This window comes from Zea mays, chromosome 2, assembly GCF_902167145.1.
Source record: "Zea mays cultivar B73 chromosome 2, Zm-B73-REFERENCE-NAM-5.0, whole genome shotgun sequence".
Taxonomy (NCBI): domain Eukaryota; kingdom Viridiplantae; phylum Streptophyta; class Magnoliopsida; order Poales; family Poaceae; genus Zea; species Zea mays.
The window spans coordinates 200,375,294-200,400,474 of record NC_050097.1 but is presented as its reverse complement, the minus strand read 5'-3'; the positions used below and the strand labels follow the sequence as shown (position 1 = coordinate 200,400,474).

The following is a 25,181-nucleotide window of genomic DNA, read 5'->3' as shown; positions in this document are numbered from 1 at the left end:
CTCGGCTCGTTATGGCTCGACTCGTTATAGCTCGTTACTGTAACGAGCCAGCTCGGCTCGGCTCGTTATACTAACGAGCTAAACAGCTGGCTCGGCTCGGCTCGTTAGTAAGCTCGAGCCAGCTCGTTAGGCTCGCGAGCCACACAACTAAATATAAAGATATATGTACATAAATATATGTATAACCGAAAAAATCATATTTTAAGTGTTTAACACTACAAAAATGTAGCCATGCAATAATACAAATATTTAAGCACATTCCACATCCACACATGTTCATATCACATATCATAACAACGAGAAAACAAGACTACGAGAGATAAGATGACACCAACGACTAGACAAACTTGTGTTGTGTCTTAGCTCGTTTGGCTCGCGAGCTAGCTCACGAGCTAACCCGAGCTGACTCATTAGAGAACCGAGCTAGAATGCTAGCTTGGCTCGCTACAAAATTAAAACGAGCCGAGTCGAGCCGAGCTACTAACGAGCCGAGTCGAGCGAGTTATCGAGCCACGAGTATTTCGTCCAGCCCTACCGACACCATGAGAATCGAGTTTGGATTATTGTTTTCCAAACTCATACTCGTTTACCCAATGAGTAGAGATTTTGTCCCATATCCATACCCATAGGGACAATTTTTGTCCCATACCCGTACCCTAAGGACTAGTTTGGGAACTCCATTTTCACAAGAGATTCGTATTTTCACAAGAGAAAATAAACTAATTTCTCTTGAAAAAATAGAAATCCCTTAAAAAAATAGGGTTCCCAAACTAGCCCTAATAGAGGAATTCCCCGCGAGTTAACGGGTATCGGGTTCCCATTGACATCTCTAGCCTTGACACAGGCAACCAACCACACATCTGGACTGAGCATAACAAACCCTAACCTTTTGACAAAAAAAGTACGATACTAAGAATTAGTCTGAGAATTCTATTTTTCCAAGAGATTTCTTTTTCTCAATAGAAATTAATTCATTTTCTCTTTAAAAGATAGAAATCTCTTAAAAAATGGAGTTTCCAAACTAGACCTAAGCAATATTTCAATACTCAGGAGTAACAACAAATAAGAGCCAAACAAACTTTCCTTGTCCTCCATTTTCACAATCGCACGTGAATTGTTCTCGCAGAACCACCAAAATTTCAACAGACTTTGCAGTATGCAATTGTACTATGTTCTACAGCCATCAGTCAACATATATGATACACCACAGCAAGTAGCAGGAAGCCAGGAACCAAAAATCATGTGCCAGGTTGCAAGAAAAACTGTAAGATAATGTGTATGGCAGGAGTGAGTTTGACTTAGAAGCCCACGAGGCACTCATTGTAGGTGGCAAGTGAAATTCCAGTTGAACATATTATTACATTGAACATACTCCTTTTCGTCACCGTCACAACAATATTCCAAAACCATTTTGGTGACAGTTGAATTGACTCATCTGAGTTTTCAACAAGCCAATTGTTGATCATCCTCTGCCAGAGAAAAAAAAGTATACAGTAAGGTAGATACAGGGTAAAACTGTAACAGGAATGTATACTTTCTATAGTAATAATGTACTAGCAAATGTGCCGTCCAAATATCAACACATACCAGTACATTGGCATAGTAATTAGAAGGTACCCTTTCAGCAGTAAAGAGATAGTTGGTTTCATTATTATTGCAATTATGTTTGTTAGCAAAATAACATCAACTTATCATTATATCTTGCATAATTTCTGTGCCTTAAAGATACAGTTGCAATCTTTGCTATCAAAGGTGCATCCAAAAAGCAATGCAACAATTTGAAGTATTGCTGAGAGATGAATATATGAAGTGCACAATGTATGTTTTTCTTCCTGGTCTGTAACCTTGGTTCTGGTGAAAAGTGAAAGGCTAATCCTCACGCTAGAATATGAATAAATTCCTCATTGCCACTGAAATTTATATTGATCCCCTGAATGCCTTCAAAATTTCCAACTTCCCTGAACGGCCACTATTCTAAGTTTGCATTTCCTTGGATGACATTCCTAAAATCTGTTAAGTTGCACACGCTGATGGCTTGGGCCTGCAATCGCCCCCTATTATCCTTTCCCAGCTGTACGGGCGCACCTGCACAATTCGGCGACAAAATGGCCTTAGAAGAAGCATCGAGCGATGGGGTGTCGGTGTTTCGTACCTCGCTCAGACAAGTAAATTTACTGTACACGTTCCGGGCACTGGAGCACAAGGTTTATACTGGTTCGAGCAGAACGTCCCTACTTACAGTCATTGGTGGTTTGCGCTATCGGCACCATTGATGATCAAACTTGTAGTAGGGGTTACAAGCGGTCGAGAGAGGGAGGAGAGGCTCCCAAGCCTCTTTATCGGTTTGGAAGTGAAGCTTAGAAGATATAGGATGGAGTCCTAGCTAAATCTTGGCTCGGCGCGGCTCCGGCCTCCTGGTCCTCGTTGGTGCCTCTTGGCCCTCCGGGGAGAGGGGTCGGCCAGCGATGGCTTCCTAGGAAGGAGCCATAAGGAAAGGGTAAAACCAGCGTTTACCCCGGGCGGAGCCACACGTACTCTTGAGGCCCTGGGTTGTCTGGCTGTCTTGTATTTACCGTGGTGGATGACGTGGGGGCGGCGATGGTCCCAGACGATATAATTTCGGCTACGCCGATCCCTTGCCTTCGTAGCCTAGGGATCGACGCAACCCGTAGTTTAGTGCCCTGCGGGAGGTCTGCGCACTCAGGCCTAGTCTGGTAGGCCATAATTGCGCCGTAGGCCGAGGGGTGCGCGGGCCATTAATGTGCCGCAGTCTGAGGGGCTCGTAGGTCATGAGTGCTATGCGCCCGAGGTGCTCGTAGGTCATGAGTGGGAAGCGGACGGGCATCGTGCTGTGGCTCGGTGCCAGGCGTGGTTAAATGTGTTCGACTATTTTTGGAGAGTCAGTCTAGGGCTGAGCGCGGGACCCACTCGAGTGGTTCCCTTCCGACACGTCTGGCCTCCCCTGTCAGGTTCCGCCATGCCCGACCCCGGGCTCGGTGCCACAGGGTTCAACCGAGGGCGGGCTCTTTCAGGGTTGACATATTCGCCTCTCCCAGCTGACTAACGGACCTCAGCGATCAGAGGCTCTTTCCTCAGCGCGCTCTCTGACTAACGGGTCCCAGTGACCGGGGGTCATTCACCCGACATGTGGTGAGCATGAGTTTGGAGAGCCAACTGTGTGGCCCTATCTGCTAGAACTCTCTTTCCTCACCTGGATGCATGTAGCCACAGGGGTCTGCAATTCGGTGCTGGCCATCTACAACTCTAGGGGAGACACACAAGCTCCATCATGTTCGTGTTGCTTGCAGGACGACACTTGCACTTCTGCTGCTCTTCCTCTGCCTCAGTGAGTTCGAACGGAGTGGCAGGCCAACAGTATCAATTCAGTGGTGTGAACACTCACAACGCTGCTGTTAGACTGTGTGTGTGTGTGGGCCGGCATCACTGTTGGGCTGCCGGCCCATTAGTGTTAGGGTCCTGTAAGTCTATATATTGTACCCCATCTCCTATGCAATACAATCAAGCTCTACAGTTTCCTACATGGTATCAGAGGAGGTTTCTCCACCCACCCCCACAGCCGCTGTCAGCGGGTGCCCACCGGCTTCCGCGCCGCCGCCCCGAGAGGCTCATCCTTCCCTCCCGAGCGGCCCTTCTCCCTCACTGGCGGTCGCCCCTCCCCTCCCTCCACTCCGACGGCTGCTGGCCCCAGCACAACCACCGCTCTCCTTTGCGCCGCGTCGCCGGCCTTCTAGCGCGCCGCCGCCCGCCGCCGTCCGAGAGGTTCAGCCTTCCCTCTCGGGGCAGCCCTTCTCCCTCACCGGTGGCCGCCCCCCCCTCCCTCCACTCCGGCGGTTGCTGGCCGCCGCGCCGGGCCTCTGCCCCTCCCCGTCGCCGCCCAGGGCGCCGCCGCCACGGGCGCAGGCGCGGGATCCGCCGCCGCCAACTCCCCAGGCCGTCGCCTTAGCCCCGTCGGATCCACGCCCATGGAGCACACGCACCGCTGATCGGCATCGTCAGCCCAGCCATCCGTGCGCTCCCTCCACGCGGACGCACGTCGAGCCACCGCCATCGCACGACCACGACCGCCACTTCCTCGGCCACACTGCGGTGGCCCTTGTCCTTGCCGGCGTTGAGTAAGCCGCCGCCTCCATCCTCCACGGCGCGACGTCCACCTCCCCTGTTCCACTGGCGCGGACCCTGCGTGGCTGCGCTGGCTGCCCCTGGCGGCGCCCTTCCCTTCCCGACCGTCGCCCCTCTCCTCTGGCCAGTCACATCTAGGCCTGGCGACGCCCCAACTTGCCCCCTGCCCTGTGGCCTGTGCCTCTCGCTGCTCGGCTCTCCCGGCGGCTGACTTCGCCTCTTCCCCTTCCTCATCGGCGGCGTGGCTGCCCCCACCCCTGCAACCTACCGCTACGACCATGCAGGCGCACGTACAGCAGTCGTCGCGGCCTTGTGGGTAGCCGCCGCCTCAGGACATAGGGGAGCAGCAGCCGCCACGGCCTCGCGGGTGCTCCCTTCCCCAACAGTCACTGGCCTTTCCTCCACTGTGCGACATCTCTCTCTCCTGCGCGGCCAGGCTACCCTCCCGTGCAGCCCCTCATCATCGCACTGGCCACCTCCTAACTACCCGTGTTGATGCCTAGCAGCGCCTCATCCTTCAAGTTTCTCCCGTCGTCGGCGTCATCGCCCCCTGTCTGGTTGAATCCGCGTGGGCCCCTGCCCGGCTGGACCCGCCCCGTCACCCCTTTCCCCTTCATCGCCTTCGTTGGATCTATCGCTGCCGCATACTTCCTGGCCGGATTCACCGTTGCTGCGACCTTCCCGGCTCGATCCACCGTCCCTTTGACCGGATCGCGTCTTCCCGGCTGGATCCGTCGCTGCTGTGGCCGTCTCGGCCGGATCCGCCGTTACCCCTTCTATTCTGCCGCGGGCGCGGCCACCATGACCGACACAGACGTGTGCGTTGCCGTCGGCCTCCCTGACGGGGCTCCTCGACGTACAGACGATCGAAGAAGCAAGAAGGTCGGCTTACTGGTGTTGTTTTGTTGTGTCGCCCTCGCCGATCGTTGACCCTCGAACGTCAACCCCTCCCGAAGAACAGGCTACTGTTGCGTGTCTCTCGGTTAACTCGGCATCCAGGGGCCATCACCTTCACGGAGTCTACACCGATCTCTGCTCCAGCCGCAACATTCGACCCTCACGACGTCGCGACTGCGGGGGGATTTCAACCTGTCGGCTCCTACCTTCGGCTTCTACTCCAGTGTCATCGTGTGTAGTGTTCTCGTTGCGACTGCGGGGGATGTTAGACTGTGTGTGTGGGCCGGCACCACTGTTGGACTGCCGGCCCATTAGGGTTAGGGTCCTGTGAGTCTATATATTGTACCACATCTCCTATGCAATACAATCAAGCACTACAGTTTCCTACAGCTGCTACTCTAGCTGGCATGGGTGCTCAAGTGAACCTGGTTGGATAACACCATGGATGCTATAGACCAGCCGTTACAGGCCACCATGGCCTCAGTCTCCACCAGGCACGTCCCTGAGCTGGTCCATTGCAGCTAGGAGTACCTTTGGCCAGCTGGTGGAGCAGACTAGAAGACCACCCGTTGGCCGAGGTGAATTGGCACTTTGGCAGCACCAGACCGTGCGACCGCACATAGGCAAGCGCCCATGGAGGGTGCAGGGGAGACACGTGCACGCGCCCGGGAAAATGCCACCTGAACATGACTAGACCTGTCCATGGAGGCGAACCGGTAGTGGCATGATGTGCGCAATGGCACCTGGCGAAAGCGTGCAGAGGATGCAGGGAGCCATGCGCATGTGTTGCCCAGGCCTGCCCACCCGTGTGTATTCTTCTCTCACCTCTCGCTTGTGTTCACCTACCTCTGCCCTCCTGTGCGGGTGTGCGTCAAACACCCTACCACTCTCGCACAGGCTGCTGGTGAACGAGGCCCATGACCGTGTCAGTGAATTTCTCGGTGCAATTGGTATTGATGTGCATGATGCGGAGGCCCAGCTCAGCTGCAGCGGCGGGATCAGCAGACAATGCAGAGCAGCAGCTGCCAGGGCTGGAACATGCGCTGCACTGCACGGTGCCTCAAAGTGGGGAACAGACCCAACTTAACAGAAAGTTAACAAATTTTAACAGAAATGGCAACCAATGAACACATATATTCCAGTAGCAATGGAGAATTTCCTCGAGTATTATAAGAGTAAATATGGCCAATTTCTTGTGCTCTTCATGTTGATGGAAACATAAGGCCATTGTCTTTGAAGGTGCTAGACCAAACATTCAGACTCTCATAGTGGCTAATGAAAGCAGCATGTGGTGTTTGGCTGGCGCCTCGGCCCTCCATGAGCCTTGAGGGTGGTTGGAGGTGGGCTGGTTACTGGTCGTGTTATGTCCCTTAGCTCGACATGTCTTTTTTAGTCTCCTGGGTATCAGTGTGTCTGGGAGGCGCTTATTTTAGCCTCTCCCTTTTCTGTATGCAGTTTGAACCTTTTTTCCTTAACAAAATGGCACACAGCTCTCCTATGGTGTTCGTGAAAAAAAAGGTAGCCGGTGCAACCACTCTATAGATTTCCCTGAACTTCACTAGAGTCTAGAAGGCCCTTGGTAGGTAACCCTCACTCTCTCAGTAAGTTCCAGGTACGTCAATAGTCAACACAAAGGGTCATGCCTGCCAGGGTAGGGATGCAAGTTCCACTTGTTTCAGGTCATTTGATTGATCCGAAACTTGCTAAATGAACTAGATGGCATACTATGTAACAAATCCAGGTTTAATACAGACTGAAAATACTTGAAGGAAGCTGTCTAATTAGGAAATTTGATTGGTGTAATGTATCCTTTGCACTATCATTTATCAACAAAAATATATACAATCAAATGTGGAACTTGACCCACAAAATTCAAAAAAAAACTGATGTAGGTGCAAGAGATCCATTTGTTCATGTTACATGGTTTAGAGAAGGACCCAACTATATCTTTAAGATATAGCCCTAACTCATATATCATACATACTGTGGCCCATGCTCTTGAGAACTGGCAGTGGGTCAGCGACATTGTGACCCCTCTTAATTTGTCTGGGCTGCAGCAATATCTGAACCTTTGGGACACATTGAGGGGAGTGGTGCTGACTCAGGAGGCTGATAGACATGTGTGGATTCATTCTTCCTCTGGACAGTTCTCTTCTAAATCATGTTATAAGGCTTTTTTCTTGGGTTCGATTACTTTTGAACCGTGGAAGAGGCTGTGGAAGTCTTGGGCTCCACCCAAATGCAAATTTTTTATTTGGTTGGCAATAAGGAATAAATGTTGGACAGCTGATAGACTGCAGAAAAGAGGGTTAGACCATCCTGAGGTCTGTCCGTTGTGTGATCAAGAGCCGGAAAATATCCAACACCTCCTTTGCACTTGCGTTTTTTCGCGGCAGTTTTGGTATTACATTCTTTCTTCGTTGGGGATGGCTAATCTTTCTCCTGACTCTAATGAGTCCACTTTTGCTGACTGGTGGGCGAAAGTAATTAAGCAAGTGCACAAATCCAAAAGAAGAGGCTTTAACAGTATCATCATCTTGGGGGCTTGGTGTTTATGGCTTCATCGTAATAAGGTGGTTTTTGATGGTGTCAGTCCTTCAATTATTGGCATAAAGGCAATTTTTTTTGATGAAGTTGAATTCTGGAGGCTTGCCGGTGCTAGGCATCTTGAGGCTTTGGTTCCTGGTGCTGGAATTTTTAGGTCAAGGGTTCTTTTGGGTGATTAATGAAGAGCAGGTGTGTGTGGTCTGCTTGCACTTTTTGCTGTTCGGTCTCCTATTGCGTGCTGCTGTTTCCAGGCGCATTTATGGAGGCTGCAGTTTTGTGCACAGCAGAAGTTGGTGGTTTTGTGTTTTGTGTTTTGCCTATTTTGGCATTGTACTTTGGTCCATTTTGGACTGTTTTCTTCTCTTAATTTAATGATGCGCAGCTCTCCTGCGCGTTTAAGAAAAAATATATCATACATACTACAAACTTTTGCAAGGCCAAATTGCCTTGCTCATAGGTTATGAAGATAGGTGATCTCGGAGATTAAAAAAATAGTTAGGTAATAGACATATTTGATATGAGCATGTGATCCTGTGTCTTCGCTTAGCTGTGTCTAAAACATCAGATTAATACAAGGGATAGTTCAATTTTAATTCAGAAAAGAATCTTGAACTAGATGAGTACTATTCCTTAGTTACTAGTTCATATCCATTGGATGAATGAATATGATCCAAATCTTCTTTAGGCAGTGGATGCAATCTGGTATAACTGCTAACCAATCAGATTGAATTCCAAAATCACAGCCATAAAATGAGCACAACTAACAACCATTGAAATGCAGACAAAACATCCAACCATCAGTTTAAGATTATACTGCCACCTTACTGGTTACTACTATACTAGAAACTAAGAGGATGAGACAGGTAAAAATATCAGACAGAACTGCAAAATGAACTTGACTATTACCAAGAGAAATATACTATGCACTATGCATATATCCTAAGCTAAACTGCAGATGTCCACAAGAGGAGCCGCATGCACTTGTGTGCACATATTGAGCTAATAAAGTGTAAAACACTATAAAAAGGCGAATAAGTTGACTAAATAATCGAGACTTATGAAATAATGTGTACAATTGTAGGAACAAGAGGTTAACATACCTCACTGCTGAGCCAGAGCACCACTTAAGCTGGTTAAGGTGGAATTTATCTTTGTGCCAACGTCCCAAGATCACAATACCAACTAGTGCAGCTGCAACCACCACAGACCAGATAGCATTTGTTTCCTTTGTTTGGTTATACAGGCATGTCATATGCTTCTTCAACCAACATTTGCAAGAGGCACCAGTATCACAGCTCTTGCTGTCTGAGAGCTCTAAAGGGTGGCCTGATTTTTCATCAAAATCTTCACCAGACTCAATGCCATCACCATGGGCAACAAAACCATGTGCATCATCTTCAGCGTGAGAGGAACCGTACCCAGGGGTGTCATCTTTCATCTCCACATCATCATCTGAGAGGTGTTTCCCTTCATCGTCAAACTGAACTCTCTCAGACCCAACATCATTCTTGATACTATAATCCTCCACACTGGTACTAGGTTTCTGCACATCCTTCTCAGCATGTATCTCATCAAAACTGGTTTGTATTGGCAGGTTCTCGTGTTCACTCGGCGGAAACACAAAGTGGTCAGACATGAGCAGTGCATCGGATGAACTACGCTCTTGATCTTCGTTAACAGGCTTTACTTCCGTTCCAACAGGCCCTGGCGCTGCTTCATAGGCAGATGCTGTGAGAGTGACAACTTCCCAGTCCGCCCCTCGGCGGGTGGTTCCCTCCCCCACCAATTTCTCATTATCAGACATATCCACGAATCTGATCTGTCATTTTCCATGAAACAATTTCAGCAACCAAGGTAACAGCAAGATGATGCTACTACATACACATCAGACAAACAACACTTGATTACATAGCAAGGTCCAACACAAAAGAATTGCCAGTATGAGACAGAAACGAGGATTCATACACTGATTCATCAAGGGGTAAACACTGAAGACGGAGCAATATTCACACTTACGAACCAAACTGATATGATTAAATTACCAGTACACCACAGCTATCAGGTAAGCATACATCAATGACATATCGACTCACTGTCAACAATCTAATTCTAGCCAGAGAAGGTCTTAGAAGCAATGGCAATCTAATCTAAGCAACAAAATTGACGAGACAATCTTGATAGAGGGCGGAGCCAGTAAAGGACATGGATGTACATGTACACATGTACACCCAATTTAAAAGAAAAAAGAAAAAAAAAGTTTGTGTGCATAATACATGTATATCCCATACTATTACTACACTTGTAACTGGATCAGATAAGATCCATATAGCTTGGGTTTGGGTGCTCCGTTTCGCACAGCAGGAAACTGAAGAGAAGGGATGGGCGCACCTGGTGGGCGCTCGTCTCCGGCGAAGGTATGGCTACCTGGTGCAGGGTGGCGGAGGCGGCGCCACCGGAGACAGAGCGCACGCGATGGACACGGGAGGACCGAGAGAGAGATAAACAGAGGGGGAGGAAGAGCAGGAAGAGTACGCCGCGGGGAAACGGAGAACAAGAGAGGGGCGCAGGGTGAAGATTACGGTTACGTCCACTAGCATCTCTAAAACACTGTAGCTAAATAACTCGTCAAACTAAATTTTAGATTCTCAATAGTAAAATAAATCTTCAACAAACTAGCTATCTGACTCACCAAACTATCTGATTCTCTAAATTGATTTTCTCACTAGTTAAATTTAACTAGCCATCTGACTATCTAAACTAGATAGATAGTCTTTTGAGTGTGATGTAATATATATAGTGTAATCTATAAAAAAGTAAATAAATAGTTAAATAGAGAGCAAAATAAAGAGTTTTTTAGAGATGTTCTAATCTCTTATGTGCTCTACTCTTCTTACTCCTGTTTTTTCTAGTTTCCGCCACCGCACCTTTTATAAAAATCATTATACTTTTTTATCTAGGCCCGTCTGAGAATTACAGCTTTGATTTTTTAGTTCACCATAAAATAGCTTACAAATTGGTAAGGTAAGGTTAAAGAGTATTTAGCTTGCACATAGATTTCAACTACTGTAATACAATTAATTTGTACAAGTTTCTTTGATTACCTTTGATGTTTAGGAGTAGAGAAAGATACATGAATTAGTAGGTCATGTAACAAATAGTATGGTGGATAATTTTTGTGCAACTCTATGAGAAGATATAAAAACAATGTTTTTGAAGTATCCTTGAGAAGCTTCGAAAATTTTATGAAACTGGCCTGTAGTTCTAGTTTTTTTAGCTAGAGCTCATGAAACTAGATTTGTTTAGTAAAAGAAATTAAAATAAATCTGAAAATTTTAAAGTTAAGTTATCCCAAACAAGGCCTAACTCCGTCTAACTTATTCCCGTCGTTGTGCCACAAACTTCTCTTCAATGCATATATTTTTTCTTCCGATTCACGTGCTAAATAATCTAAATTAAAGTCTGTTTGTAAACAGCAAATTCAAAAAACTGGTGTTGGGGCGAAGGCAAGACGCCACCCTTCGCTCGAGGCCTTCGCTGCAGCCGCTGGTCCGACAGAGACAAAGCGGGCAGGGACACCCTTCGCAGGACTCGGCACTTTAACGAAGGCCTGCGGCGACGTCCTCCCACGGCGCGTCCTCGTTCAGTCCCAAGGCCCACGTGCGATCTGGCCCATTGTAACGGGCCCCGCGTGGCCGCCTCTGTATTACGGGCCTAACTTGTAAAGGAATACTTGTAATTACAGTTTGTAACCCTGCTTTATGGGAATATTCTGGGGATAAAATAGGTGTCTGAGGGCACATGCGTCCTTAACACAAGACGCTGGGCACTCAGACACCTATAAATACCCCCGCACAGTGCCCGTGAGAGGCTAGATTAACAGAGCTATTGCCCCCGTGCACGTAACCCTGTTGTCACCACTGTTCACCCTTGTTGGCCTTCTTGCGACAGAGAGCAAGTTCCAACATTTGGCGCCCACCGTTCGTGCTACGACAAAACCACCCGCGATGGCACCCAAGAGAGCTAACCCCAAGGCTGACGAGGCTGCGAAGGCAGCACTGCTGGCCGCAAGAAAGGGCAAGGCCCTCGTCCTCACCCAATCCACCCACCAAGAGCCCACTGAAGACAATGTTCCCCACACCGGCGAAGACGACACCTTCCGCACCTGCGGAACCGAAGGACAGTCGCAGCCGCCCCCAGGCTTCGCCCCACTGGAAGGCGCGGACCTCACCGAGGACGGTGAGGTCCTCGGCGTCTCAACAGAAGAACAGCTGCAGCTGCGCGCCCTGCGCCTCAGGAACCGCAATCTCCAGAGGCAGAAAGAGATACTGGAGGCCAAGCGCCAGCGTGTGTCCGCATTAGCCAAAGTGCGGCAAATGATACGCGACGAGGAACAGAAAGCCCAAGACCTCGAGCGCGAAATCGCGCTGATGCAGCGCGAGGGCCACCTCGGTCTACAGCAAGAGCCACCCCTCCAACAGCGCACACAACCGGAGGACACGCGCGAAGGCCACCTCGGCCGGCAGCATGGCCCACCCCTGCAGCACCGGGCGCAGCCGGAGAACCCGCGTTTCCCCCAGCATGACTACGTCTCCCAGCACGGCGCGCCATTCCAAGGGGTCAACTACCTCGACGAGCGAAGTCCCCTGGCGCCACACCTACAAGTGACGCCTTGGCCAGCTAACTTTCGAGCGGGGGCGTACCCCAAGTACAACGGCAGCACCGACCCGGCGCAATACATCATGAGTTATCAAGTCGCCGTTGCATCAGCCGGAGGAGACGACGCCACAATGGCGAAGTCTTTCATCATCGCACTAGAGGGCCCAGCACTCACTTGGTTCACCAGATTGCCTCCGCTGTCCATTGATTCGTGGAGAAGTCTCAGGGACAAGTTCCTCCTCAACTTCCAAGGGTACCGTCCAGACACCGACGCTTTGGCCGAGCTCTCGCTTTGCAAACAGCTGGAAAAGGAGACTCTGCGGGAGTATTACCGCAAGTTCTTAACGCTCAAGTCGCAGCTGCCCTCTGTCGACGATCAGATCGCTATCCACTACGCCATCAATGGCCTTCGGGCCGGCGTCCTCTACAGCCATTGTATCAGAGATCCACCCAAGAGCTTGCAGGAGCTATATCAGCTCTTCGAAAAATATGCCAAATCCGAAGAGCTCCACCAGCGCAAGGTCGAGTCACAACGGAAACCCAAAGATGCCCCGCAGTCCAGCCGCACGTGGACAAGGACTCCGCAGCCAGACTCCGGTCGAGATGGCCGCAGTCAGCAGCAAGTGCACAACATCGTCAACCAACAGCCTGCTGCTGATCCCCCTCGCCGCCAGGAATATCCCCCCCAGGGCCGCGGAAATGGAACTCGCGGCAGGGGTCGAGGGCGGGCGCAGCAGCCGCCGCGCCGATTCTATTGCCTTTTCCACGGCGAAGACTGCGCCCACCAGACCAAAGACTGCCCCGAGACGAAGGCCACCAGAGACAGAATGGCGCGGGCGCAGCCGGCCGACAATCCCAGAATTGTCGCGCATAATTACCAGCCACCCCCTCCACCATATATCCACGCTCCCGCTCCGCACCCACCGCACCACGCTTACCAACATCATCAGGAAGTACAAATCGTACCTCCTCCACCCCCACCACCACACCAGCAACACCAAAACATCCCCCATGCCCCAAAGCAGGAAGACTTCGCCGATCAACCATATCGCGGAGTCATTCACATGATAACAGGGGGGTCTAGCACTGACTTCGACACCAAGCGGTAGAAGCGGGACCACTACCGCAGCATCAACCATGTCGCCGTCACTGGCCCAGTCGTGCAGACGAAGTGGTCCCACATACCGCTAACCTTCGACGCACGAGACGTCGACCTGCGCAGCGCCCCCCACATCGACGCTATGGTCATCAATTGCAGCGTGGCAGGCTGGGACTTACACAAAGTCCTAGTCGACAACGGCAGTCAGGCGGACATCATCTTCCTCCACGCCTTCGACCGCATGGGTATAAGCCACAGCTTGCTGAAGCCTTCGGACAACCCGTTGTATGGTTTCGGCGGCAAGGGCACCTTTCCAGTTGGCAAGATAGAGTTGCCCCTTTCCTTCGGTGTAGCGCCCAATGCCCGAAGTGAGCAAGTAACCTTCGACATTGTCGACATGGTATATCCATACAACGCCATCATGGGCCGGGGCTCCATCAACAAGTTCGAAGCTGCTATCCACGGGTTGTACCTATGTATGAAGATACCAGGGCCGCTAGGCGCCATCACAGTCTACGGCAACCAGCAGACGGCGCGCAACATTGAGCGGGACTTCGTGCCCGGTCAGAGAAACGTACACTGTCTCACGACCCAGCGCGAGGTCCCTGCGCCGGCCAGCCCAACCGACAAGCAGCACGACAAGGCACAGTTGCAGTGCCAAGACGGGACCAAGACTGTCCCCCTCGATCAGGCCACGCCCAAGCAGACAGTAACTATCAGCGAAGACCTCACCTCACTTGAAGAAGAGAGACTTCTCTGCTGCCTGGCCAAGAATAAAGATGTCTTCGCCTGGTCTGCCCTCGATCTGGTCGGAGTCAGCCGAGCCATAATTGAGCACAGCTTGGGGATTGACCCTTCGGTGCGACCCAAAAAGCAGAAGCTTCGCAAAATGTCAGACGAAAAGACAGAGGCCGCCAAGGCAGAGGTGCATCGCCTCCTGGAGGCTAAATTCATCGAGCCAGTGGCTTACCCCACGTGGCTCTCCAATGTTGTGATGGTGCAGAAAAAAAGCGGAAAATGGCGCATGTGCATAGACTTCACCAGTCTCAATAAGTCCTGCCCAAAGGACAATTTCCCGTTGCCGCGGATCGACAAAATAGTCGATAGCGCGGCCGGATGCGAGGTCATGTCCCTCCTCGACTGCTTCTCCGGCTATCACCAGATATACATGAAGGAGGAAGACAAAGCCAGCACCAGCTTTATTACACCCTTCGGCACCTATTGCTTTGTCAGAATGCCGGAGGGTCTCAAGAATGCCGGATCCACCTTCTCCAGACTCACCAAAACAGTGCTCGAGGGGCAGGTCGGCAGAAATATATTCACATATGTGGACGACATCGTCGTCGCCAGCAAGAATAAGGAGGACCATCTCGCTGACCTGGCAGAAACATTCGCGAACATGCGAGATGCACGACTCCGCCTAAACCCGGAAAAGTGTGTTTTCGGTGTTCGCCAGGGCAAGATATTGGGCTACCTGGTGTCCCGCCGGGGCATCGAGGCCAACCCAACCAAGATCCAGGCCATCGTCGATATGTCGCCTCCGCAGTCGGCCAGGGACGTCCAGCGCCTGACAGGCAGGATGGCCGCTCTCAACAGATTCATCTCCAGGTCCGCCGAGCGAAGTCTTCCATTCCTCAAAACACTCCGCGGCGCGAAGAACTTCGCCTGGGGACCGGAGCAAGCAGCAGCCTTCGCCTCATTAAAACAGTACCTGGCGGAGCTGGCCATCCTCACAAGCCCAGACTCCTCGCTCCCCTTATTGCTCTATGTCGCGGCTTCGCCGCACGCGGTCAGCGCGGCACTGGTACAGGAGCAGACAGTCGAGGGCGCTGTCAGACAGTGCCCTATCTATTATGTCTCTGAAGTCCTGACACCGTCCAAATGCAACATGACAGAGCTGGAGAAGATTGCCTACGCAGTTGTTATGTCCTCGCGCAAGTTGCGCCATTATTTTGAAGCATTTAAGGTCCGAGTCACCTCAGACAGGGGGCTCGGCGAATTATTCAGGAACCCGGAGGCATCAGTGAGGATTGCCAAGTGGGCAGCCGAACTCTCCGGCTACCACATCAGCTTCGAGCCCAGGACAGCTATCAAGTCGCAAGTCCTGGCAGACTTCGTCGTCGACTGGACAGGGCCAATAACACAGCCGGACCCATCCACAGAAAAGGTCTGGACTATCCATTGCGACGGTGCATGGTGTCATGCGGGGGCAGGCGTCGCTGCAGTCGTCACCTCACCAGCCGGAGTCAAGCACAGATACGCAGCGCGCCTCAGCTTTGCTCTGGAATCTGACAAATGTACAAACAACATAGCAGAGTATGAAGCAGTCATCCTCGGTCTCCGCAAGCTAAGGGCCCTCGGAGTCACCACATGTATCATCAAAACAGACTCCAAGATAGTTGCCGGTCAGGTCGAGAAAGACTATGCAGCAAAAGACCCCGCGCTCATGCAATACCTCGCGGCTATCCGAAGTCTCGAGAGACAGTTCAAGGGATTCACCCTACAGCATGTTGACAGGGCCAAGAACGAGGAGGCCGATGCATTAGCCAAAGCCGCCGCCAGGGGCGAGCCCCTGCCCTCCGACGTATTCTTTCACACCATCGGCACGCCAGCCGTCCGAAGCCCCGAAGGGCTCCAAATAACTAATGATAGCGAGGGCCACCGTATAGTCAACCTAATCATGACCGAAGACTGGCGGGCCCCAATAACCCTGTTCCTACATGGATACTATCACCCAACCGACGCCAGCGAGGCAAAGCGCCTCAGGCATCGAAGCCGGGACTTCGCGCTGATCGAGGGCCAATTATACAAGAAAGGGGTCAGTCAGCCAATGCTTAAATGCGTCACCGAAACCGAAGGCATGCAAATCCTGCGCGAAGTCCACAGTGGCACGTGCGGCTCACACGCGGGGCCAAGGGCCCTGGCTGCAAAGGTGATCCGACAAGGGTTTTACTGGCCTGCAATGATCTGCGCCGCAAATCGAGTCACAAGGTCCTGCGAAGCCTGCCAGAAGTTCTCTCCTCGGTCAGGCAACCCCTCGCAATACACAAAGCTGATTGCCCATACATGGCCTCTTCAGCGCTGGGGCCTGGACATTGTCGGGCCCCTGCCCACCGCTCAGGGGAACCTTAAGTTCGCCTTCGTAGCCGTCGAATACTTCACCAAATGGATTGAAGCGAGGGCCGTGTCCACAATCACATCAAAGACTGCCCAAAAATTCTTTTGGCAGAACATTGTTTGCCGCTTCGGAGTACCGTCCGAGCTAACAGTTGACAACGGCAAGCAGTTTGACAGTCAAGATTTCAAGGATTTTTGTTTTTCCATCGGCACCAAGCTTGCCTTCGCATCAGTCTATCATCCGCAGTCCAACGGGGTCGTGGAGCGTGCCAATGGGAAAATCTTCAAAGCTGTCAAGAAAATGCTCCTCGATGAAAAAAAAGGCAGATGGACCGACTTGTTACCGGAAGCAGTCTGGGCGCTAAACACAACCGAGTGCAGGGCGACCGGGTTCACTCCCTTCCGCCTTCTATACGGATCGGAAGCAATGACCCCGCAAGAAATAAAGCATGGGTCTCCGCGCACAGCTCCGTCAGCCGCCCCTGACGTGGATGAGCCAACCTCCAAAGACCTCATTGACGGAGACCGGGTCTTCGCCCTGCAGGCCTTAAACAAATACCAAGCCCAGACCAAAGCATGGCGCGACCGCGCAGTCATTCCAAGGGAGTTCAGCGCGGGGGACCTCGTACTCATCCGAACAGCTCGGACGGAGTCCAAGGGCAAGTTGGAGCCCAAGTGGGAGGGCCCCTTCATAGTCAAAACAAAAGCTTCCCCCAGCGCTTACAGGCTCACAACGCCAGATGGCGAGGACCTGGAGCACTCCTGGAATATCGACAACCTTCGTAAATTTTTTGTTTAAAACTTAGGGCTGAGTTCGCCCTTGTAATTCACCACAAACAATCTTGTGCCGGCCCGCACTCTTTTCCTCCCGGGGGGTGAGGTTTTTAACGAGGCGGAGCCATGTAATATATGTGAGAAAAATCCCCCGCAAAAGCATGTGTCGAAAAAGACCGCGACAACGGTCTTCGGCATTCGACCAATTCGAAGTCACCGCGAGGTTAAGCGCTAGCCACCCCCGCGTGCGACCAATCCGCGCAGAAGTCGCCTAAGGGTGCAGCCGGACTTAGCACAACAAGTGCGCAAAAATCCGCAGTCTATCGCGAAGACTATCCGCGCAGAAGTCGCCTAAGGGTGCAGCCGGACTTAGCACAACAAGTGCGCAAAAATCCGCAGTCTATCACGAAGACTATCCGCGCAGAAGTCGCCTAAGGGTGCAGCCGGACTTGGCACAACAAGTGCGCAAAAATCCGAAGTCTATCGCGAAGACTATCCGCGCAGAAGTCGCCTAAGGGTGCAGCCGGACTTAGCACAACAAGTGCGCAAAAATCCGCAGTCTATCGCGAAGACTATCCGCGCAGAAGTCGCCTAAGGGTGCAGCCGGACTTAGCACAACAAGTGCGCAAAAATCCGCAGTCTATCGCGAAGACTATCCGCGCAGAAGTCGCCTAAGGGTGCAGCCGGACTTGGCACAACAAGTGCGCAAAAATCCGAAGTCTATCGCGAAGACTATCCGCGCAGAAGTCGCCTAAAAGGTGCGGCCGGACCAAGCACAAACGCGCAAAAATCCGAAGTCTATCGCAGGAGCCGCCTAAGGGCGCAGCCAGCACAGTATAACAAAAAGCAGAAACGACAGCAAGACCAATTATAATCATACTGGCACAGCACAATCAATCACACCAGACAAAGTACACAGCGCCCTCGCAGGCACAGGCACGCGAGGGCACACAACTCCATTTTACAAGCCTTTACACATACACAAGCGAGGGCACCACGCCCTACATCGGCTCAACCTTAGGAATAATCCCCATCTCTCTATAATTAAATAACATTATCCTAAGCTCCTCACCCGCAAAAAGGCTTCGCAGCTCCCCTTCCCCTACACCCGAGGCGGCCGGCAAAGACAGCAGCTCCTGCCGACCAGCCCTACTAACGCGAAGCCGAGCCCCTTCCTCCGCACTAATCCTACGCTTTGCAACCGCCCTTCGTCGTCGGTGCCCGGTGCTAGGACCGGGCACGCCTGGCGCGTCCGCAGCATGTGGTGCAGCCTCCGCCGCAGCCACGTCCAAGGCCGCAAAATAATCCAAGTCCTCCTCCGACGACTCCTCAGTCCACTCAACCGAGCTCCCAGAGTCAGTAAAATCAAAAAACTCAGAAACAGACCCACCACATTCATTTCCATCTTCCGCGGTCGAAGCCGCCAAAAACTCAGTGGTAGCGGTTGCGTGCGCAGGCCCAAAATCTCGAACCTGCGCAGCAACCAAAATTCAGTACAACATCCAAAAATTCCTCAACCCTAAACACCACCTATGCCACCTGCGAAGGCCCGGCCGCTGCGGGAGCCTCCGCCGCTGCCTCCGCCCCCACCTCCGCTGGATCTTCAGCGCTCGGCACAGCAGCTGCGGGGGCATCTGGCGCGCCTGCGGCCACCTTTGGGGGAAGGTCTTCGCCGGCCGCGGCAGATGCAGGAGCGCCTGGTGCATCTTCCGCAGTCTCCGGGGGCACACGCACCGCTGATCCACGCCCCGTCGGATCCACGCCCATGGAGCACACGCACCGCTGATCGGCATCGTCAGCCCAGCCATCCGTGCGCTCCCTCCACGCGGACGCACGTCGAGCCACCGCCATCGCACGACCACGACCGCCACTTCCTCGGCCACACTGCGGTGGCCCTTGTCCTTGCCGGCGTTGAGTAAGCCGCCGCCTCCATCCTCCACGGCGCGACGTCCACCTCCCCTGTTCCACTGGCGCGGACCCTGCGTGGCTGCGCTGGCTGCCCCTGGCGGCGCCCTTCCCTTCCCGACCGTCGCCCCTCTCCTCTGGCCAGTCACATCTAGGCCTGGCGACGCCCCAACTTGCCCCCTGCCCTGTGGCCTGTGCCTCTCGCTGCTCGGCTCTCCCGGCGGCTGACTTCGCCTCTTCCCCTTCCTCATCGGCGGCGTGGCTGCCCCCACCCCTGCAACCTACCGCTACGGCCATGCAGGCGCACGTACAGCAGTCGTCGCGGCCTTGTGGGTAGCCGCCGCCTCAGGACATAGGGGAGCAGCAGCCGCCACGGCCTCGCGGGTGCTCCCTTCCCCAACAGTCACTGGCCTTTCCTCCACTGTGCGACATCTCTCTCTCCTGCGCGGCCAGGCTACCCTCCCGTGCAGCCCCTCATCATCGCACTGGCCACCTCCTAACTACCCGTGTTGATGCCTAGCAGCGCCTCATCCTTCAAGTTTCTCCCGTCGTCGGCGTCATCGCCCCCTGTCTGGTTGAATCCGCGTGGGCCCCTGCCCGGCTGGACCCGCCCCGTCACCCCTTTCCCCTTCATCGCCTTCGTTGGATCTATCGCTGCCGCATACTTCCTGGCCGGATTCACCGTTGCTGCGACCTTCCCGGCTCGATCCACCGTCCCTTTGACCGGATCGCGTCTTCCCGGCTGGATCCGTCGCTGCTGTGGCCGTCTCGGCCGGATCCGCCGTTACCCCTTCTATTCTGCCGCGGGCGCGGCCACCATGACCGACACAGACGTGTGCGTTGCCGTCGGCCTCCCTGACGGGGCTCCTCGACGTACAGACGATCGAAGAAGCAAGAAGGTCGGCTTACTGGTGTTGTTTTGTTGTGTCGCCCTCGCCGATCGTTGACCCTCGAACGTCAACCCCTCCCGAAGAACAGGCTACTGTTGCGTGTCTCTCGGTTAACTCGGCATCCAGGGGCCATCACCTTCACGGAGTCTACACCGATCTCTGCTCCAGCCGCAACATTCGACCCTCACGACGTCGCGACTGCGGGGGGATTTCAACCTGTCGGCTCCTACCTTCGGCTTCTACTCCAGTGTCATCGTGTGTAGTGTTCTCGTTGCGACTGCGGGGGATGTTAGACTGTGTGTGTGGGCCGGCACCACTGTTGGACTGCCGGCCCATTAGGGTTAGGGTCCTGTGAGTCTATATATTGTACCACATCTCCTATGCAATACAATCAAGCACTACAGTTTCCTACAGCTGCTACTCTAGCTGGCATGGGTGCTCAAGTGAACCTGGTTGGATAACACCATGGATGCTATAGACCAGCCGTTACAGGCCACCATGGCCTCAGTCTCCACCAGGCACGTCCCTGAGCTGGTCCATTGCAGCTAGGAGTACCTTTGGCCAGCTGGTGGAGCAGACTAGAAGACCACCCGTTGGCCGAGGTGAATTGGCACTTTGGCAGCACCAGACCGTGCGACCGCACATAGGCAAGCGCCCATGGAGGGTGCAGGGGAGACACGTGCACGCGCCCGGGAAAATGCCACCTGAACATGACTAGACCTGTCCATGGAGGCGAACCGGTAGTGGCATGATGTGCGCAATGGCACCTGGCGAAAGCATGCAGAGGATGCAGGGAGCCATGCGCATGTGTTGCCCAGGCCTGCCCACCCGTGTGTATTCTTCTCTCACCTCTCGCTTGTGTTCACCTACCTCTGCCCTCCTGTGCGGGTGTGCGTCAAACACCCTACCACTCTCGCACAGGCTGCTGGTGAACGAGGCCCATGACCGTGTCAGTGAATTTCTCGGTGCAATTGGTATTGATGTGCATGATGCGGAGGCCCAGCTCAGCTGCAGCGGCGGGATCAGCAGACAATGCAGAGCAGCAGCTGCCAGGGCTGGAACATGCGCTGCACTGCACGGTGCCTCAAAGTGGGGGACAGACCCAACTTAACAGAAAGTTAACAAATTTTAACAGAAATGGCAACCAATGAACACATATATTCCAGTAGCAATGGAGAATTTCCTCGAGTATTATAAGAGTAAATATGGCCAATTTCTTGTGCTCTTCATGTTGATGGAAACATAAGGCCATTGTCTTTGAAGGTGCTAGACCAAACATTCAGACTCTCATAGTGGCTAATGAAAGCAGCATGTGGTGTTTGGCTGGCGCCTCGGCCCTCCATGAGCCTTGAGGGTGGTTGGAGGTGGGCTGGTTACTGGTCGTGTTATGTCCCTTAGCTCGACATGTCTTTTTTAGTCTCCTGGGTATCAGTGTGTCTGGGAGGCGCTTATTTTAGCCTCTCCCTTTTCTGTATGCAGTTTGAACCTTTTTTCCTTAACAAAATGGCACACAGCTCTCCTATGGTGTTCGTGAAAAAAAAGGTAGCCGGTGCAACCACTCTATAGATTTCCCTGAACTTCACTAGAGTCTAGAAGGCCCTTGGTAGGTAACCCTCACTCTCTCAGTAAGTTCCAGGTACGTCAATAGTCAACACAAAGGGTCATGCCTGCCAGTGGGTAGGGATGCAAGTTCCACTTGTTTCAGGTCATTTGATTGATCCGAAACTTGCTAAATGAACTAGATGGCATACTATGTAACAAATCCAGGTTTAATACAGACTGAAAATACTTGAAGGAAGCTGTCTAATTAGGAAATTTGATTGGTGTAATGTATCCTTTGCACTATCATTTATCAACAAAAATATATACAATCAAATGTGGAACTTGACCCACAAAATTCAAAAAAAAACTGATGTAGGTGCAAGAGATCCATTTGTTCATGTTACATGATTTAGAGAAGGACCCAACTATATCTTTAAGATATAGCCCTAACTCATATATCATACATACTGTGGCCCATGCTCTTGAGAACTGGCAGTGGGTCAGCGACATTGTGACCCCTCTTAATTTGTCTGGGCTGCAGCAATATCTGAACCTTTGGGACACATTGAGGGGAGTGGTGCTGACTCAGGAGGCTGATAGACATGTGTGGATTCATTCTTCCTCTGGACAGTTCTCTTCTAAATCATGTTATAAGGCTTTTTTCTTGGGTTCGATTACTTTTGAACCGTGGAAGAGGCTGTGGAAGTCTTGGGCTCCACCCAAATGCAAATTTTTTATTTGGTTGGCAATAAGGAATAAATGTTGGACAGCTGATAGACTGCAGAAAAGAGGGTTAGACCATCCTGAGGTCTGTCCGTTGTGTGATCAAGAGCCGGAAAATATCCAACACCTCCTTTGCACTTGCGTTTTTTCGCGGCAGTTTTGGTATTACATTCTTTCTTCGTTGGGGATGGCTAATCTTTCTCCTGACTCTAATGAGTCCACTTTTGCTGACTGGTGGGCGAAAGTAATTAAGCAAGTGCACAAATCCAAAAGAAGAGGCTTTAACAGTATCATCATCTTGGGGGCTTGGTGTTTATGGCTTCATCGTAATAAGGTGGTTTTTGATGGTGTCAGTCCTTCAATTATTGGCATAAAGGCAATTTTTTTTGATGAAGTTGAATTCTGGAGGCTTGCCGGTGCTAGGCATCTTGAGGCTTTGGTTCCTGGTGCTGGAATTTTTAGGTCAAGGGTTCTTTTGGGTGATTAATGAAGAGCAGGTGTGTGTGGTCTGCTTGCACTTTTTGCTGTTCGGTCTCCTATTGCGTGCTGCTGTTTCCAGGCGCATTTATGGAGGCTGCAGTTTTGTGCGCAGCAGAAGTTGGTGGTTTTGTGTTTTGTGTTTTGCCTATTTTGGCATTGTACTTTGGTCCATTTTGGACTGTTTTCTTCTCTTAATTTAATGATGCGCAGCTCTCCTGCGCGTTTAAGAAAAAATATATCATACATACTACAAACTTTTGCAAGGCCAAATTGCCTTGCTCATAGGTTATGAAGATAGGTGATCTCGGAGATTAAAAAAATAGTTAGGTAATAGACATATTTGATATGAGCATGTGATCCTGTGTCTTCGCTTAGCTGTGTCTAAAACATCAGATTAATACAAGGGATAGTTCAATTTTAATTCAGAAAAGAATCTTGAACTAGATGAGTACTATTCCTTAGTTACTAGTTCATATCCATTGGATGAATGAATATGATCCAAATCTTCTTTAGGCAGTGGATGCAATCTGGTATAACTGCTAACCAATCAGATTGAATTCCAAAATCACAGCCATAAAATGAGCACAACTAACAACCATTGAAATGCAGACAAAACATCCAACCATCAGTTTAAGATTATACTGCCACCTTACTGGTTACTACTATACTAGAAACTAAGAGGATGAGACAGGTAAAAATATCAGACAGAACTGCAAAATGAACTTGACTATTACCAAGAGAAATATACTATGCACTATGCATATATCCTAAGCTAAACTGCAGATGTCCACAAGAGGAGCCGCATGCACTTGTGTGCACATATTGAGCTAATAAAGTGTAAAACACTATAAAAAGGCGAATAAGTTGACTAAATAATCGAGACTTATGAAATAATGTGTACAATTGTAGGAACAAGAGGTTAACATACCTCACTGCTGAGCCAGAGCACCACTTAAGCTGGTTAAGGTGGAATTTATCTTTGTGCCAACGTCCCAAGATCACAATACCAACTAGTGCAGCTGCAACCACCACAGACCAGATAGCATTTGTTTCCTTTGTTTGGTTATACAGGCATGTCATATGCTTCTTCAACCAACATTTGCAAGAGGCACCAGTATCACAGCTCTTGCTGTCTGAGAGCTCTAAAGGGTGGCCTGATTTTTCATCAAAATCTTCACCAGACTCAATGCCATCACCATGGGCAACAAAACCATGTGCATCATCTTCAGCGTGAGAGGAACCGTACCCAGGGGTGTCATCTTTCATCTCCACATCATCATCTGAGAGGTGTTTCCCTTCATCGTCAAACTGAACTCTCTCAGACCCAACATCATTCTTGATACTATAATCCTCCACACTGGTACTAGGTTTCTGCACATCCTTCTCAGCATGTATCTCATCAAAACTGGTTTGTATTGGCAGGTTCTCGTGTTCACTCGGCGGAAACACAAAGTGGTCAGACATGAGCAGTGCATCGGATGAACTACGCTCTTGATCTTCGTTAACAGGCTTTACTTCCGTTCCAACAGGCCCTGGCGCTGCTTCATAGGCAGATGCTGTGAGAGTGACAACTTCCCAGTCCGCCCCTCGGCGGGTGGTTCCCTCCCCCACCAATTTCTCATTATCAGACATATCCACGAATCTGATCTGTCATTTTCCATGAAACAATTTCAGCAACCAAGGTAACAGCAAGATGATGCTACTACATACACATCAGACAAACAACACTTGATTACATAGCAAGGTCCAACACAAAAGAATTGCCAGTATGAGACAGAAACGAGGATTCATACACTGATTCATCAAGGGGTAAACACTGAAGACGGAGCAATATTCACACTTACGAACCAAACTGATATGATTAAATTACCAGTACACCACAGCTATCAGGTAAGCATACATCAATGACATATCGACTCACTGTCAACAATCTAATTCTAGCCAGAGAAGGTCTTAGAAGCAATGGCAATCTAATCTAAGCAACAAAATTGACGAGACAATCTTGATAGAGGGCGGAGCCAGTAAAGGACATGGATGTACATGTACACATGTACACCCAATTTAAAAGAAAAAAGAAAAAAAAAGTTTGTGTGCATAATACATGTATATCCCATACTATTACTACACTTGTAACTGGATCAGATAAGATCCATATAGCTTGGGTTTGGGTGCTCCGTTTCGCACAGCAGGAAACTGAAGAGAAGGGATGGGCGCACCTGGTGGGCGCTCGTCTCCGGCGAAGGTATGGCTACCTGGTGCAGGGTGGCGGAGGCGGCGCCACCGGAGACAGAGCGCACGCGATGGACACGGGAGGACCGAGAGAGAGATAAACAGAGGGGGAGGAAGAGCAGGAAGAGTACGCCGCGGGGAAACGGAGAACAAGAGAGGGGCGCAGGGTGAAGATTACGGTT

General features: G+C 51.2%; 1 protein-coding gene across 10 annotated transcripts; it reads right to left on the bottom strand.

The window, feature by feature from the left end:
* Window positions 1-946: 946 nt before the first annotated feature.
* On the bottom strand, window positions 947-25,181 carry LOC100275687 (uncharacterized). 10 transcript variants are annotated; one of them, XR_002266940.1, is made up of 5 exons: window positions 24,987-25,163; window positions 23,699-24,417; window positions 8,685-9,398; window positions 1,845-2,085; window positions 1,054-1,469 (listed from the first exon to the last, which is right to left on the bottom strand). XR_002266940.1 is itself a non-coding variant. In XM_020547580.1 (4 exons), the coding sequence occupies exons 2-4, from the start codon at window positions 24,400-24,402 to the stop codon at window positions 1,463-1,465; spliced, it is 1,425 nt and encodes a 474-aa protein (XP_020403169.1). In that variant the 5' UTR covers window positions 24,403-24,417; window positions 24,987-25,162; the 3' UTR covers window positions 1,056-1,462. The 10 variants fall into 10 exon arrangements, 3 of the variants coding, with proteins under 3 accessions (NP_001295217.1, XP_020403169.1, XP_035820563.1); XR_002266942.1 differs by having other exon boundaries at window positions 8,685-9,403; window positions 24,987-25,162; XR_002266939.3 differs by having other exon boundaries at window positions 25,023-25,044.